Here is an 18,473-nt window from a genome sequence, read left to right as displayed (position 1 = left end):
AATTAAAATGTACTTAAACAGTAGATGATAATGACAATGAGTAAGAGAGTAACTACAGAAACCACGGCTAACTTTTGCTGGGTCCTTGGCTCTCTGGGCCAGGCACTGGCAATGCGAAGGTCACCACCAGCACCCCAACCTCAAGGGACTAACCTTCCAGGTGACTGACATGTAAATAAGGAAGCAAAATACAGTGGCATTCACTCAGATATTTACTAAACACTAACTATGTGTCAGGCACTATTTTAACTCCAGGCACGAGGGGAGCGACCCCTGTCCCCATGGAATTTAAACATTATCAGGTCTAGACAGAGCTCAGAGGGAGCACAACAGAGAGAGTGGTCAATTCATAAACACATAAATAACAGCTTCTAAAGAATAAAGGTTAAAAACAGGGAACGGTTTGCCTGAAAAAGAGATAATCATCTTGAATTAAGTATGTCTATAACTGACTCATTACTCTTTTCCCCCAACAGGATTCTCCTACTGCTCCAATCCGAACAAATGGAAATTGCAAAGTCCATTTGGTTTCTTCCCCTCCCCTTCCCTATTCCATCTAGTAAACCATCAAGTCCTACAGTCTTCCTGCTAAATATCTTTCAAATACATCTATTTCCCTCCTCCAACCCCACCCATCCAAGCCACTATCATTTCTCACCTAGGCTGCCCCAGGGGCTTTCTAGTCATTATACACACAATCTACTCTTCTCCAGTCTAGTCTCTTAAAAACATAACTATAACATAATTCTACCTAATTCTATTCTCCTTGAATGACTTCTGAACATTAGTTAAATAGGCTTAAGCTCCTAAAATAGTTATGGAGATCTCTACTTTTCACCCTTATCTTCATGATGAATTCACTTCAGTTCCTCAGTGCATCACAGCTCTTGCTTTGCAGTCGCCTGGAGTCACACCCTATAGGCAGGCACGGCTCTATAGTCACGCTCTTCCAAAGCGGCCCGGGTAGAGAGCTCTCTGTGTCTGCCGGGTCGATGGGTTCAGCTGCAGCATGTACTGACCACTCAGGCAGGAACCTCGCTTTTACTTCTCTACTCCAGGCCGCAGAAAGTGCTTGCTGCTACCTGATTCCTCCCCTCTCCCAAGACCCCCAGTGAGCCCAGGGTTGCCTCTAGGGCTCCCCATCCCACCCCTCACTTTGATGGCCCACCTTCAGATGTTACAATGTGCAGATCTGCCAGATGTGTTTGTGTTGAGAAGGAAATCCTTTGTTGAATTGCAGCTGTTCAATTTATAACTTCAAAGGGAGACACCAGGGGGCCGCTCACAGGGCCATGCTTCTGTCCTCACTCCCAACAGACATTTTAAATTCTGTATTTAAACAGATCCTGCTACCCACGAGACCTCGCCCCTCTTTCTCATTTTGCTGGAAAGCTGTAACATATTATTTAAAATTCAGCTAGGCATCACTTCCTCTGGGAAGCGTTCACTGATTCTCCAAGTTGGATTCAGTGCCCATCTTTGAGCTTTCAGACGGAATACACTCTGCATGTAGCTTTTGCTCACTGGCCTGCAAACTGCAGCATTCGGTACGACAAGACACAGCACATTCCAGTCTGCCTGGGCCAGGTTCAGTTACTCCTGTAAGTGTTCTAGTCTGAATGATATAGTATACGGCCACCCTATTTATTACCCACTTTCTATCCTCAGTGGCTAGAATGGGGGCATGCACAAAGTAAGTGACCCATAAAAGTTGTTGAACCAAATGGATAAAAATTAGACAATAGTTTTGCTTCTAACATTCCAATGGAACCTGAACTGCTCCGTGATTTTTAGCATAACAACCTGATTCCCACTGAACTTTACAACAGGGAAAACAAGTGAAGTATTCCCTGCGGTGAAGAAAACATCATCATGACAAATGATGATGTCATGAAGAAAACATCATTACCAGCTGGCTGACTGCAGTACACACTTCGTTACAAGGCTGTACGATTCTCAGGTCGTAATTGCCACACACTCCCAATTTTTCTGACCAGAACACCAATGAAAAGTAAACATCTAATCAATTCTTACTTTTCCAAAGGGCCACTTAATTTTTTCACGTTTCGATGGAACCGTAAGGCTTGAATGTCTTGGGTCTCGATTTTGGGAGGCAGAAGTCCTTGAAGACCAAGCATCTGCCGTTCTTGTAATGTAAATGCCATTCCCTAAAAAGGAGGGTTAAAAAATCAAAAGGTGTTACAGTGTTACTAGGGGAGCAGGAAGGACGTCCCATAAGATGTAATTTAAACATATATTTTTTAAAAAACCATAGAGATACCACTTTTGCCCAGACTGTCCAAAACTTGTAAGACTGATCACGTCTAGTATTGGAGAAGGTGTGGTAAAAGAGGTACTTTCACATACCATTTCTGGAAACGTAAACTGATTTAGGCTTCCGGGAAGACAATTCTAAAGTAATCTGAACCTTTTCAATTCACCTACTCTATAATAAAGCTACTTCAGAGAGCCATCCTAGGTCAACCCTCACGCACAGAGTAAGGAGGAGTGTTCAAAGAAAGCTGCCCCAGCGCTGTTTCTGGTTCTCCTGGCTGTTACAAACTACACGCCCATCACTTATGGAACCGTTAAGGAACCTACGGTATGTCTATACCACAAAATACCATCACAGCTAAACATCTGTGTGTCGCAGAAAGATCTCACAGACACCCAGTTAAGAAGAAAAAGGCAGGACCCCACCTGGCCTCTCTTGGAGCTCTGAACCTGCTGTGGAAGGAATTGGCTGTGACCTTCACCCCTGGNTTAGGCTTCCGGGAAGACAATTCTAAAGTAATCTGAACCTTTTCAATTCACCTACTCTATAATAAAGCTACTTCAGAGAGCCATCCTAGGTCAACCCTCACGCACAGAGTAAGGAGGAGTGTTCAAAGAAAGCTGCCCCAGCGCTGTTTCTGGTTCTCCTGGCTGTTACAAACTACACGCCCATCACTTATGGAACCGTTAAGGAACCTACGGTATGTCTATACCACAAAATACCATCACAGCTAAAGATCTCACAGACACCCAGTTAAGAAAAAAAAGGCAGGACCCCACCCTGGCCTCTCTTGGAGCTCTGAACCTGCTGTGGAAGGAATTGGCTGTGACCTTCACCCCTGGATGAAGTGGGGACTTCATCCAGGGGAGTGGGGAGTGGGGACTCCCCACTGGAGAGTGGGGACTTTGGCAAGGGAAAAGGGTTCAGGAGCATCCCAGGGCCTCCTCACAGACAGAGTAACAGGTATACCTTCAGTAGATGGTGAGCACAGACGTAACATTTAAAAGAATTAAGAATTCTGTACTACCTTTAATTACTATTTTATTAATCACAGCAGCAACATACTCTTAAAACAGTATTTATAAACATTTAAAAAATTGTTAATTTAGTCTACAATGTTTGAAACATGAGCCTGACTTCTTTACCTTGAAGTCCCCAAGGAGCTCATGACCCTGAAATTGGGAAACACCAATCTGTGTTCTTCCTTAAACATACAACTGCAACAAAATGCTTAAGGGATTTCCAGAAGTGGCCCTTCCACGAACTAACCATACAGATGCTATTCAACCTTAGAGATTTCAGAAGGCTGGGCATTAGATTTTTATTTAACAAAAGCACTGTAATGCATCTAGACTATTCTCCTCCTTAAAATTCATTTCCCACAACGAACTTTATAAATTTCTTATAACCCCCACAAAGTAGGCTTTATATAGCTTCCATAATAAAATAAAACCAACATATTTATCACAGAAATATACCCATGGCATTATAAAAGAGACAAAGAAATTTTGAATGGTCCCTGCCCAAAAGGAACAGGAAACATAGTTAAAAGAAAATATCAAGTCATGAAAATGCTTGTATTTAGTCAAGCATTTCAAGTCATAATATCAAGTCAGTAAATGCTATCGACTATTTCCATGCCAGCGGAAGAGAGGAAAAAAGAAGCACGAAGCAGCATATAGATCACTTGCCACAGGGAGAGGCAGATAAAAGCCACTCCAGAGTTTCAGAGAAGGGAGCGACTATTCCCATCTACGGTGGTGTGGAAAGGCTCTACAGAACTGGATCTTGAATGAGCTGCCACTTGAAGAGCAGGAAAGGTTTATGGAGATGAGGCAGAAATAAGAGAGAATTAGGATACTCCCTCATTCAGCTTCATCTACCGCACTAACTGCTTGCTGAATTCCCATCTGACCAGGTACCAAAAATGCAAAGACGGCTGCTCCGAAGGACCCTTCGTCAAATTCCCCTGTCTAGGCCTGAAACCCCTCAGAACATATCATGTTATCCAATTACAGTATTTATCCCCGGACCCCATAATGGGATAAATAAATGGGATTGCACATTTTTTTTGCAGTGGTTTTAAAATAAACTACACCTTAATCTGAATACACCACTCTCAAAAGGTAAATTTCTTATATTGCAATAAACCTGTGTATCCTCTTGCACGCTTCCTGTAAGAAATGTCTTTCCAGAACTGTGTTTACTCACTGTTGCTCCTAAAGAATATACAGATGGACTGCCCACTGAACCCAGCAGGGACAAGGAATAAAGGCACAAGCAGATCTCAGTATTGTCCATCGCTTCTGCCCCAACATCGTAAAAAGGGTCAGAGGTCTCTCTCTTTTGAAGCGTAGCGTGATTAATGGGCACAATTAACTGCATGCATTGATTTGTGTCCAAAAAGCTGTGTGGAGGTAGGGTGGGCAACAGATTAAATGTCATTTTAGACTTTTGACCGAATCTTCCACGGGCCCAACTGACCAGTCCGTAATGAGCAGGTGATCTGAGCAGGGTAAATCAAAACACTCCACACCTGGCCAAAAGTCCTGGCCAGAAGTGCTGGCCAGACCTCTGTCCTGTGGATTTTCCGGAGCTAGAATCTAGGAAACACAGCCAGCCCTTTCCTGGTGGCAGGCAGTGGTGAGGGGTGAAATTCAAGAGGTGTAAAGTAGCCATGACTCTGGCCACATGGAGAAAAGGGAAAAGTTCGTGCAGAAAAAGCAAACACCACCAAAGAGTTTTAGTATAAAGCCACAAAACAGAAAAGTTCACTTCCTCGGTCTAAAATACATCGAACAAACCACTAGCTGGACAAGAGAAAAGGCGTGCCGTCGTAATGTCACTAACCTTGTTCGTGCGTGGGTTCAGCATAAGCGGCTTGCCCTTCTCCTTCCTGTGGATGTGGCGGCGCGCCAGAGCGCAGGGGGCGGCCGCCGTTCTCAGCCGGGACAGCATCTCTCCTTCGGCCTGGAGGAGCGAAGCAAAGAACCAACTGCTGAGAGGCACAACTCAGAAGTAACGGATGTGCATCGGGTGTCAGCTTCCAAAAGCCGACTTAGAAAACTTAACTTTACACCCGTGAGAGATCTTTCCAAAGTACATCTACGTTTCTGTAGGCTGTGATGGCGGCTGAAGGGTGATGACAAAGCAGAGGCAAAGACTGACTTTTCCGGACGAGACTCGGGTCCTTGGTAATCAGCACTGCCACTCTGAGGTCTCTGCTGCAGCGCGGGGAACCAACACTTCCCTTCTCCTAATCCGCCCAAGTGTGGCAGGGTGTGTATCTCCCACCGAAGAGGGAAGGGAATCGAGAAGGCAACATCTACTAAAGAGTGACTGCGGGAGTTTCGCTTGAAGCTGGCAAAGTAAACAACAGGAAGACCTGGAATCTACCCATGGGCAGGGAGACAAGCTACCCAGATACTTCCCTAGATTTAGAATGTTAACATACTGTAGTTCATGTTCAAATCGAACATACCCAAGTTTTCCTGCTTTTAGAAAACTTGTTGTTTAGTATTTAAAATATCATTCAAATTGGATAGAACACATATTTTTGCCTTTTCACATCCATCCAAAACATGGGAATTTTTCAAAATGGAAAACTGTACATAATACATTATACCTTAAATATTCACTGATGGGAACATAAGAGGTTTTTTGGCATATCGATTCTCCCATCAAAAGTCAATCCGCAATTCCTTAGAAATCACTGTAATTGCCATACAGTAAGTTTATTTATTTTTTAAAATATTTTATTTATTTATTTTCAGAGAGAGGCAAAGGGGAGGAGAAAGAGTGGGAGAGATACATCAATGCGTAGTTGCCTCTCATGTGTCCCCTACTGGGGACCTGGCCTGCAACTTAGGCATGTGCCCTGACTGGGAATTGAACCAGCGACCCTTTGCTTCACAGGCCCGTGCTCAATCCACTGAGCTACACTAGCCACGGCAATAAGTTTATTTTTTAAACTTTTATTTATTTTTAGAGAGAGGGGAACTGAAGGAGAAAGAGAGGAGGAGAAACATCAATGTGTGGTTGCCTCTTGTGCACCCCACTCTGGAGATCTGGCCTGCAACCCATGCATGTGCCCTGACTAGGAATCAAACGAGTGACCCTTGAGTTCTCAGGCTGGTGCTCAATCCACTGAGCCACACCAGCCACAGCACAATAAGTTTTTAATAGAATTTCTACCTGCTGAGAAATCTTTGGTCTGTATATGGGTGTAGCAAGCAAAGCCATGTAAACAATGGGATTTTTTTTTAAGTTAACTATTAGGTGAAATTCATATAACATAAAAATAACTACTTTGAAGTGAAGAATTCAGAGGGATCTAGAAAATCTGTAAGTCTGTGCAACTGTAATGGGGTGGGTCAGAGCAGAGCAGACCTGGGATGCCTGCCTCCCTGGGCCCCAGCCTCTGGGACACTACGCACAGCACACGGTTTTTGCACTACTACATGGAGACTGGGAGCAGCACACCCAGGTCCTGACAGAGAGCTGCTGAGAGAGGGTGTCAACTCTGAAACCCACAAGCGCACCACGTGCCAGAGCGGATGGGGATCTGTTTGCACGACTGGCTTAAAGATAGATAAGGACATGGGATCTTCTGGGCCTGGCTTCAGCTTGCGGTCTTTTGGGGAGCAAGGGAAGTTCTTGCTCGTGGGAGAGAAGGGCTCTGAGCGGGACCGCTCTCAGCCCCCTGAAGGCTGGAACCCTGTTAATAAATACCCGTTTCCTTCAACACAAATTGTTGGGTCTTACAGAAGGGCGACGAAGCCCAGTATGCACGGTTACACAACCACCACCTCTGTGTAGTTCCAAAATATTTTCATCCTCTCAGGAGCACACACCATACCCATTAAACAGTTTTTCTCCCTCACTCAGCGCCCGTGACTGCCAATCTTCTTTCTGTCTTTATGGATTTAACCATGCTGGGTATTTCATATAAATGTGGTACCCAAATATAAGAAAACAAGAAATCATAAGCACATGAAGAATCACAGGGGAAAGGGGGGTGAGGAATAGGTCAGATGCGGTTTAAGGGTATAAACTTACATTGAGCAGTAAATCAGTGGTAGAGAGCTAATGCACAGTATAGCGAATGTAGACAACAATATTGTATTGCAATCGTCAAACCTGCTCAGAGACTATAACTTAATTATTTCAACCATTAAAATGAAATGATAATTATGCAGTGTTACAGAGGTACTAATTATCACTACAATGATAATTATAATATATAAATGTATTAACAGGTAGCATATCTTATATTTATACAATATTATTTATCAAATATATTTCAACAGTAACAGTAAGAGTTGTGAGACATACCACAGTGACTGCCTTTCTTCAAGAAATATTAATGTCATGAAGGACATGCTAAAAAAAACGAAAATTCAACAGAGTAAATCTGAAGATTCTGAATGGTTTCATTAATTGATGCAATAACCAGGCACCATCCCAGCCAGCAAACAGCTCTGAGGAGCTGTACAAAGCAGTGTGTGTGTGTGGGAATTGGGGCAGTTTAAGGCAGAAAGGGGGTGGGACAAGGAAGTGACAAAGAAAGGGCCCCGGATGCTGTGGCTCAGCTGGTTGGGCATTGTTCCTCAAAGTGAAAGGTCTCCGGTTCAATTCCGAGGTCAGGGCACAGGCCTTCTCCATGGGTTCATTCAGGTCTGGGCGAATACGACAGGCAACTGATCGGTGTTTCTCTATCCCATGAATGTTTCTCGCCCTCTCCTCTTCCCTCGCCACCCCTCTCTAAAAATAAATAAATATAATCTAAATAAGAAAGGAAAGGATAGTCTTAGGCAAGGTCACCTTCCTTTGGGGAAAGGGCAGGGGGTCTATCATGCAGACCACCTCACTAATGCTAATTGGGAAATGCCGTATTGACTGATTAGAGGTCATAATCCCAGGAAAGACTGAAACTGTAATTAAATATTAGCTTGTTTTCCTGAGGGCAAGTGACTCCATTAAGGGTCTCTTTGTTCATGTATTTTTAAACAATTTCTCCCATTCTGATCAGAGTCTCAGCCTGAGAAATGTGATTAAAACTTAAGGGATTTGCACCTCTCCCAGTGACCACTCTAACAGTTCTCAAAGCTTTTACTGGTCCTGGACTTCCAGCCAAGATGGGGGCGTAGGTAGACACACTGTGCCTCCTCGTACAACCAAAAGGAGGACAACAACAATTTAAAAACGAAAAACCAGAATTGACAGAAAAATCAAACTGTATGGAAGTCCAACAAAGGAGTTAAAGAAGACACGTTCATCCTGATCAATCGGTAGGAGGGGCAGAGATAGGCAGCCAAGCAGAGAGCCCGCAGCAAGGCGGCAGCCACACCGAGGCGGTGGATTGTGCAGTGGGGCGCGGTGTGCAAGGCCTCAGCTGACCCACAAGGCAGCAGCAGGTGGACTGGGCGAGGTGGTGTATTGCGGACTGGGTGGTCCCACATTTGCACACAGAAAAACCGAGAGAAACAACTGGGGAGCAAAACAGACTGCACAACCCAGGGCTCCTGAGAGGGGAAATAAAGGCTCAAACCTCTGACTGAAAACACCTTTGGGGGTTGAGGTGCCAGGACAGACTCCCAGCCTCACAGGAGAGTTGGTTGGAGAGACCCACAGGGTCCCAGAATGTACACAAGCCCACCCATTTGGGGACCAGCACCAGAAGGGCCCAATTTGCTGGTGGGAAGTGGGGAAAGTGACTGAAATCTGGCAGCGAGTGGGGCAAGAGCCATTATTATCTCTCTGCTCCCTCCCCCACATACAGCATCACAACCCAGAGAGCCCTGGTGAGCACCTAAGGCTCCGCCCCTCACTAAGTAACAGGCACAGCAAAACAAAACAAAACAAAAAGGCCCAAACAAAAGAACAGATCAAAGCTCCAGAAAAAAATACAACTAAGTGATGAAGATATAGCCAACCTATCAGATGCACAGTTCAAAACACTGGTAATCAGGATGCTCACAGAATTGGATGAATTTGGTTGCAAATTAGATTAAAAAATGAAAGCTATGCTAAGTGAAATGAAGGAAAATGCACAGGGAACCAATAGTGATGGGAAGGAAACTAAGACTCAAATCAATGGAATGGACCAGAAGGAAGAACGAAACAACCTAACAGAAAAGAATGAAGAAATGAAAATTCAAAAAAATGAGGGGAGGCTTAGGAACCTCCAGGACATCTTTAAACGTTCCAACATCCGAATTATAGGGGTACCAGAAGGAGAAGAGGAAGAGCAACAGGTGGAAAAGTTATTTGAACAAATAATAAAAGAGAACTTCCCCAATCTGGCATAGGAAATAGATTTCTAGGAAATCCAGGAAGCTCAGAGAGTCCCAAAGAAGTTGGACCCAAGGAGGAACACACCAAGGCACATCATCATTATATTACCCAAGATTAAAAATAAGGAGAGAATCCTAAAAGCAGCAAGACAGAAGGAGAGAGTTACCTACAAAAGAGTTCCCATCAGACTGTCAGCGGATTTCTCAAAAGAGACCTTATAGGCAAGAAGGGGCTGGAAAGAAGTATTCCAAGTCACAAAAGGCAAGGACCTACATCCAAGATTGCTCTATCCAGCAAAGCTTCATTTAGAATGGAAGGGGAGATAAAGTGCTTCTCAGATAAGGTCAAGTTAAAGGAGTTCATCATCACCAAATGCTTATTATATGAAATATTAAAGGGACTTATCTAAGAAAAAGAAGATAAAAATATGAACAGTAATATGACAACAAACTCAATCATTAACAGCCACACCTTAAAAAAAAACAAAAGCAAACTAAGCAAACAACTAAACAAGAACAGAAACACAGACATGGAGATCACATGGAGGGTTAGCAACAGGAGAGTGGGAGGAGGAGAGAGGGGGGAAAGGTACAGAAAATAGCATAGATGGTACGTAGAAAATAGACAGGGGGAAGGCAAGAACAGTATGGGAAATGTAGAAGCTAAGGAACTTGTGACACATGGACATGAACTAAAGGGGGGGAATGCAGGTGGGAGGGGGTGTGCAGGGCAGAGGGGAATGAAGAGAAAATGGGACAACTGTAATAGCATAATCAGTAAAATATATTTTTAAAAAATTTAAGGCATTTGCACCACACTCAGTGGCCACTCTGAGGTTTCTTAAAGCTTTTACTGGTCCTGTGTGTGTGTGTGTGTGTGTGTGTGTGTTCTTTTCTTTTTTTGCTGATCCTGTAGCACAGGTGGCAAACACAAGGCCCGCAGGCCAAATCCGGCCCTCCACCTTGTTTTATCCGGCCCAGCACCTTGTTTCTACCTGGCAGCAGCACCAAGCTTCTTGCCCCTAGTTAAGGAGCAGCTACATTTAGACAGTCCTAAAATTACATTCGGCTGTTGGAAGGCAACCTCGAGGCTGATGTGGCCACCTGTGAAAACGAGTTGGACACCCATGGTCACGGTCATGACTTCAGGTTCACCATTGTTAGGTCCGTCATTCTCTTCAATCCTTTTCTGATGCTACAGTCTTAGGAAGATCATCTGCTTGGTGGCGAGCCTCTGAGAACATGCACTAAAGCCCTGAGGGAATGCAGAGTGCCAGGACGGCTACTACGAGCAGAGTAACTCCCACTCTCTGGAGTGCACTTTGGAGCCGTATCATAGCCAGATGAGACTGGAAGAATCCAGGATCCAGCCCAGTTTACAGGTATGTAACAAAACCTCAAAGATAATCAACAGGATTAGAAACTAGTATCTACAAAGGTGCAAACCTAATTTTTCTATCTACAAGTACTCCCATTTTTAGCAACGATAATCACAAGAAAACTGATTGGTGTGCATTAAACTTGGCTTAAATAGTTAACATAAGTGCAGCAAAAATAGTGATCGACCATATACTGTATTTTGCCATGTATATTGTACTCTTTGCATAACGCACACCCAAGGTTTTGTGTGCATTATCTACAGGATTATTATACCCACGGCATGCAATCATTATACCTATATATAATATGTATCCTTATTTTTCCCTCAAAACTTTGGGCAAAAAAGTGCACATTATACACAGCAAAATACAGTAATCTCTTCCTAAAGACTGCTTTCTGGACCCTTTCAAAAGGAACCGCAGAGTGAACTCCTAAAGCCAGTGGCTGGCCCTCGGATGTTACCTGTGATACCGTTTCAGTGAAAGCCTTGGTAATGCAGCTACATTTCTTTTGGATCTCAAATAAATGTTGGTGCTTAGAACTAGTTTCCTAGAATTTTTTGGTGACTTGACACTTTCAAGTTTGCTGGCTAAATTTGCTGAATATTTAGATCATTTCCAAAGAAAAAAAAGTACTGAAACATTAATTGTGCAATAAAGTCTACCTACTTTTTGGCTTCTTAGAGAATCTAAAAGATAAATTTGGATTGAAAGACTGTATGATTGAAAAGGGAACATGTTTCTGAAAATTATGAAACATATTTGCAGTAAAAGAACCCGTGTTTCTAGAGGTTCTGAAATGTATTAATTTGCCAATCTAAAAAATCTGATATAACAGTTTATAATTACTTACTTTTCAATAGAAATTGAGACTTTTGAGAGTTAAAATTTTCAATATTGAATCGCTAATTAAAAATACTAGGAATTTTTCCTAGTGGCGTCGCCCTGCTCACGTGGCTCAGCCTGGTTGGAGTGTTGTCCTGTTCACCAGAGAGGATGTGGATTTGGTTCCCGGTTGGGGTGTGTACAGGAGGCAACAGATTGGTGTTTCTCTTTCTCTCCTCCCCCACCCCAAACCATTTTCACTTCTGTGGTGCCTGTGCCTGCCTCCCCCTGGTTCCACCCCTCCCTGCGCCGCCGTGTGGTAAGCTGGTGAGGTGGAGGGAGGCAGTTATCTCGCTAGCTTTTCCCACTCAGTGTAGGAACCCCCTCCCGCCATCATCTTGGCCAGTACAGGAGACCCCTGGGGACTCTGGCCTACTACTTTGTAACACATAAAATTAAACCTCAATATTATTTCATCTGCTAAAAAGGACAAAGTCTTCCTGTACAATTGGTATGTTATTAATAAGTGACTATAAAGAGAAAGCAAAAATTTTGTTTTATAAAAATGATTCCCTATGCTCTTTATCATCAGATCTTTGATTGCTTAAGAAACCAAGTCTTCAAATTAAAAGAGTAAAACTGCTTACAACTATAACTTTCTATCATTTGCCAGGAAAATCTGTCATCATGATAATTACTGTTTCACAGTAACCTACGATGCTACTTGATCAAGTATGCTAAAACTTTCGTATGTCCAACAAATTCAAAAATTAAAGAGTCTTTTTCTTAACTCCTGCCCCATTTCAAAGGAGCTCGCTCTCTCCCCCTCTCCCTAAGGGGAAATTACTGTTATTACAATAAATGTTTCAGAAATTACATAGAATTTCTGAAAATCCAAAATGTCCTGACAATGTTTTCATTTATAATTCCAGCTGCTGTTTTCAAACAGCCTTTTAGTTTTAGATGAACAGTTCTTCTTTTATAATAAACTAGTAAACATAAGTAAAGCATATCCCTGCATTCTGGGAGCCGTTTTAGCAAATTATCCGACCTGAGGAGGGTGCAGTGGGAAGCCCTGACTTACAGCTGGTTGGTGGGAAGCACAGCTCACGAGCAGGGATTTGCGGTTGGCATCTGAAGTTGGGGAATCTCTTGGGACTAAGCTCTTAACCTGCAGAATCTGAAGCTGTCTCCAGATAGACAGTGTCGGAATTAAGTTAAATTGTAGCACACGCTGTCAGTGTCTGCTGAGAATCAAAGAATTATTATACGTGGGAAAAACACCCACATCTGGTGGGTAGGGAGAATTTAAGTAGTTAAATTAAATCAACATTTTGAGATATGAAATCTTTTATTTTCAGCTCTGCTTAAAATTTTGTTTCTGTCAAATACTGAATTTGGCCTGTATAATAAAGATAACCCTACTTATCAAATCTACCTTATAACTATAATAATCAAATGAAAGAATATATGCAAAAAGTAGTAGAATTAAAGACTTAAAGAGCACTGTTCTATCATTCAAATTCTTACTTTATTATGAAGTGATAGAAAGTAAAATAAAATATAAAAGTACAGACGATGCTTGAACAAACTCATCTATATCCAGGGTGGCTTTTATAACTGGACCCACATGGTTCAAACCTGAGTTGTTCAAGCAAGGGTCAACTGTTATTTTTGACTTGTAGTTGAAAATCTGCTTATGTGAAGTCCAACTTAAGTTATATATGGATACTCAGCTGTGTGGGTGGTCCACCCCCGCCCCCAGTCATTCAAGGGTTGACTATAACTTTTTAAAGTTATTATTACTTTTTATCCTCACCAGAGGATATGTTCACTGATTTTTAGAGAGGAATAAAGAGGGAGGGAGGAGAGACAGACAGACAGACATCAGTGTGAGAGAGAAATAGCTACTTATCGGTTGTCTCTCATAAGCAGCATGACCAGGGATTGAACACACCATCTAGGCATGTGCCCTCACCAGGAAGCGAACTTGCCACCTTGTGGTGTGCTAGACAAACCTTCACCTGATCCACCCAGACAGGGCAGGGTCAACTGTAATTTTAAGTGTCTTTAAAACAAGCAGACATAACCAAAAACAAATATCAAGGCAAAAACCAATTCCTGCCAAAATCAGAACAGACAACTCAGACAGACAGACAGACAGGCTTAAGACTAAATGGAGGCAATAAGATAAAAGATAAAATGTGGGGGAGGAAACTACACCTAACTCCTTATGTTATACAGATATATGTTGTAAAAAGAACTGTGAAAATAAATGAGGTAAAGGCAAGAAGCAAAAGAAGGTGGGGCTTCTAATTTTGAATACATAAGTAAAGTCCAGCGGCTTCCTTGAGTGTTTCTTGGATATCGAGACACACCTGTAGTTTCTCCCCGCCATGTATCACTCCCAGTGCCTTGCCCCGCCCCCTCCCCCGGAAGCAGCAGAACTTACCCTCTAGGGGCTGTTTACCAATGGACCTGGGACTGACTCTGCCAGGCCACTGTCTGTGGGAGGCTACTCTCCCCCACCCCCTGCCTGAGAGTTAAGGGAGAAGGTCAGTGCCCTGGAGAGCAAAATTAGAGAGAGGTCATGAACCTTTCCAAAGAGCACAAACTCCGCAGTCGGAAAGACCTGAATTTGAATCTGGACTCAGGTAATCGCCAGTCGGGAATCTGTTGTGCCACCCAGGCATTCCCCAACACTTCCTGAATTGGTGTTCATCTGGAACATGTGTTTTACTGGCCTGTGACCAAATGAGAAAAAACGAGGACAATGGAATATAGTTTTTTATAAGACTAAATCTGCCTTTGTTTTCATGTTGTAATTATGATGTGCCTACTTTTTTGGTGGTAAAAACGTCCTTTCTTTTACAAAAGGATGGGGGCGGTACATTGTTAGTCGTTTTAAAAAGGCCCTTAACCTTTAACAGAATCAAGTTGGCAATCTTATGTCTGGTCCCAATGGCTCCCTATACACAGGCTTTTTTCTTTTAACTTGCCCATGAAGTCCAAAAGTCTGGGCACTACTGACTCAGAAGTCTTATTTTTCTCATCAGTAAAACAGGAGAGGGGGAACTCTTTCCCACAGCTGGCGCGTGGTGCTGATGATACATACAAAGGGGTGTCCATATTTCTGGTGTCTCTGGGCCACACTGGAAGAAGAAGAGTTGTCTTGAGCCACACATTAAACACACTGCGACACACAGTCACAAAAAAATCTCATAATGTTCTAAGTAAATTTACAGTTTGGGGTTGGGTGCATTCACATCCATCCTGGGCTGCACGTGGCCCGTGGGCTGCAAGTTGGACGCCCCGCTTACAACTTTATCATCGTCAGGGGAAGCCTGACTGCTTGTCTTGAAGATTCATTCAATAAAATCCATATCCAGGCAGTCCAGCACAATCATTAAAAGCAAACCATGGAATCAGACTGCTGGATTTAAACCCTGGCTTTGCCACTGCTAGCTCTGTGAGCCTGAGTAAATCAGTCAGTTACAATCTCATCAATCAACTGAGGATGAAAAACAACAGAACCGATTAACTACCGCTTTTTAAAGATTTAAACGAGATAATCTACGTAAAATGCTTATCACAGTGTCCTCTAAGTGCTCTATAAATGTTATCTAAGCATTATTGTTCTTAGTAATAGACTAAGTGGTCAGAAGTGCATTCAAATGCCTGTTACTTTCTGCATCAACATCTTTTAATGCAGAATACTTATTAAGAGGCAATGCAGATTTATTCAAATTATTTCGAATTAAATCTCTAAGTCAAGAATGAGAATTTGGATGACATACTGATCCAGGCACTATCAAATCTCATCCTAAACAATACCTGCAGGATCAATGTTTTTCATTACTTTTGAAATCTGTACATATTGATGAAAAAAGGTATAATATACAGTCATAGCATCAAAATAGTGCCTTTCAAATTAAAAAGTTAACTTAGTATTTACCTTTTTATAAAATCAAATGTAATTTTTATATTTAGTATCAATTTATTCCTCCAACACTCATCCTTAGTAAACAAACCATAAGTTTTAGTGTTAATTATGTTTTTAAACTATGGCTGTTAAGCTTTTCTGAAATTCACCAACATGAATTGGAGTTGATTTTAGTTTATATAACAGAAGTTAATTTACAAAAGAAATTCTCAAATGATAAGTGACATTTTCCTTTATGGATATGAATGTGCTTTCATAACAAATATTTAAAAAGACAAAGGATTTTACCCTTCTAAGGGTAAAATCCATAAGCAGTTCTTTCTCAGGAATAAATATTGAGCAAAAGTATGTTTTAATTCTCAAAAGAATGAAGAACTTCTACAAAAGCACAGCCCAACATTTCCTTCCTACTAACGCATGACAAAGATTCATCAGCATTTCTGGTCTTTGTGTCTAACTTTGAAGTCTTTATAACTAGCATAGAACTGTCAGATACAGATCACAAATCAAAACTCACTGATTATTTAAATGTCCAATATTAGAAGATAAGCTGGTTTTTTTTCTGTGTTCCTACAAACCATGTAACATAGCAACATGAAACTCAAGTAGTTACACAATAAATAATGTTTATCTACCTTTTGTGTAACTAATGTGTGTGTGTATGTAACTATATATATATATATATATATATATGAATGTTTTCTCTAACTTACAGAACGTTTGACAGAACAAAATGTATGAGCACAAAATTGCTATTAGCTTTACAGGGTTAAGAGGAGGCTGGGGCTGTTTGGACTACTGAGTCCGAGTGCAGGCTTTGCCATTTAAAACCTGTGATCTTGGACAAGTTACTTAACCTTTCTAAGCTTTAGTTTCTTCATTTGTAAACTGGACAGAATAGCAGTACTATCTCCAAGCATAACTTGTAGATGATTTATGCATGGAACAGTGCCCGGCCCATAATTAACAATATGCGCTTCTAATTATTATCATCATTAATTGCAACACTGGAAGTAACAATGCTGTTAAATGCTTTGTTTAAAAGTGATTGATTGTCCCAAGTATTAGGAAGGTATAAATCAGACATGAAATAATTTCCATAAGAAGGCACTTCTGTTGAGATTTAATATTTTAATAAGCTTCTCATCAAAGGGCAATACATATTTTCTAGAATTATCTTTCGACCCAAGAAAAAAAGTCAAATCAAGACCTCGAATGCGACAACACACAAGCAGAGATGGATGGTTACCATCAGCGTCAAACACCTGCCAATCCTGGTCCATAGATGCCATTTCACATGAAAGGATAGCACCGTTCCAATCTTGGAACTTTCTAGCCTGCAACAAACTTCTTTTAAGCGAAGAACGAACACAAACACACCAACCGCCTCTCCTGATTAATTCATCCCTGCAGAAAAAGAGATCTATTTGCCAAAGGGGATTGGAGCCACAAAATCGGTCTTTAAAGGGAGGGGCAAGGGGGAAAGAAGAGATGTTTGCGTTTTGGAGGCCACAGGGCCTCCATCCAGGACTGGAAAGGGGTCGCCCTGGGACTTGCGAGAGGATAAACGGAGAAGTCGTGCCCGAAACCGGACGCCGGGGTTGAGCCTCGAACGGTTGAAATGGGGTTCCGCGACTTGTCCAGCTCCCCGCCCTCAGTGAGCCCCTTCCCTTCACTCCATTGCCCCATCATCAAGCGAGGAGCTGCCCGGCCGCACGCGCGGACTCTTGCGGCAGGTCTGTGCTCAGCACCCGGGGCCAAGTGGCAGAAGGCCGATGCCTGCTCTCCTTCCCGAGCTCCCGCCCGGGCCCAGCAGCAAGGAGCCTTACCCCAGGTCTCGCTCCGCGACAGGTGGTGCTGCTGGCAAAGAGGCCGAGGACCTGCCGCTCTAGCAGGCAAAGATCAGCTCCCACCCGGCCCGGCCCTCCCCTTTTTGGAGCTTCTCGGGGCCAGTGCCAGCTCAGGATCGGACTAACAGGAACAGCCAGTCACTGGCGACACAGGCAGTAAAGTAACGTAGTGAGAGGGTGGGATCGAGGGCAGAGGGGTCGCGAGGAAGCCCGGCAGGGCCCACGGGCGGAGACTGACGTGCACAAGAGCCAATACGGAGGCAGGAAGTTGGCCCTGAGGGGCGGGGCTCCACCTCTGAGCTTCACAGCCCGCGTGTTCTATTCCCGCACCGCAGACCCTTCCTTCGTCCGGATCTTTCAAGTTCCTGTTTCCAGGGCCAACACGCGCCCGTGTGGACGTGATTCCCAGGAATGTGAGAGGGGTCAAGCAGAACCAGGGTTGGCTTACAGCGGACCTCGCATCCCTGGGACTGGAGGGGTTGTCGCTAGTGATGGCTGCACCTTCGCGCGAGAAACTCTGCGCAGGCGCGGGTGGGGCCGGAGAGCTGCCGCGGGCGGGTACCAGTCTCCCAGCCTAGCTGGAGTAAGGCTGGGAGTTTGGGGCCATCCTGGACAGCCAGTGGAGGTTGGGAGAGGATGGCGGAGAGATTTAGGAGCTGGATATGATCAGGGAATGGAGAAACAAGAGGGAGGACCCAGGAAATGCGAGGCTTCCGCCCTTTAGGAGCGCTTTCACTTCCTGAGCTATTTTTGTATGTCTGGGATTGCTTTTCTGCATAATCCTTCGCCAGTCGCCACTGCTGCTGACACAGTTACTGGCCGGCGGGGAATTTACTAATGATCCTTAACATCACAGCCACCATGAATAGGTATTCAGTGGTATCTGTCAGGAAAGCAATAGAACAC

At 43.3% G+C, this 18,473-nt stretch overlaps 1 protein-coding gene across 1 annotated transcript in view; it reads right to left on the bottom strand.

Moving 5' to 3' along the window:
* Positions 1–18,226, bottom strand: part of ME2 (malic enzyme 2) — a 46,729-nt gene extending 28,503 nt beyond the window's left edge. Inside the window, exons 1-3 of the mRNA XM_037034355.1 lie at positions 17,547–18,226; positions 5,126–5,245; positions 2,035–2,168 (exon numbers count right to left, since the gene is read on the bottom strand). Of these exons, the coding sequence (XP_036890250.1) occupies positions 2,035–2,168; positions 5,126–5,233 (242 nt within the window). The 5' untranslated portion in view covers positions 5,234–5,245; positions 17,547–18,226. The remainder of the gene's footprint in view (positions 1–2,034; positions 2,169–5,125; positions 5,246–17,546) is intronic.
* Between the last annotated feature and the right edge of the window lie 247 nt (positions 18,227–18,473).

This window comes from Sturnira hondurensis, unplaced genomic scaffold, assembly GCF_014824575.4.
Source record: "Sturnira hondurensis isolate 20B ecotype Veracruz unplaced genomic scaffold, ASM1482457v3 Scaffold0001872, whole genome shotgun sequence".
NCBI lineage: Eukaryota > Metazoa > Chordata > Mammalia > Chiroptera > Phyllostomidae > Sturnira > Sturnira hondurensis.
Note: the sequence above shows the minus strand (reverse complement) of the source record. Positions and strands in the feature narration are given on the sequence as shown.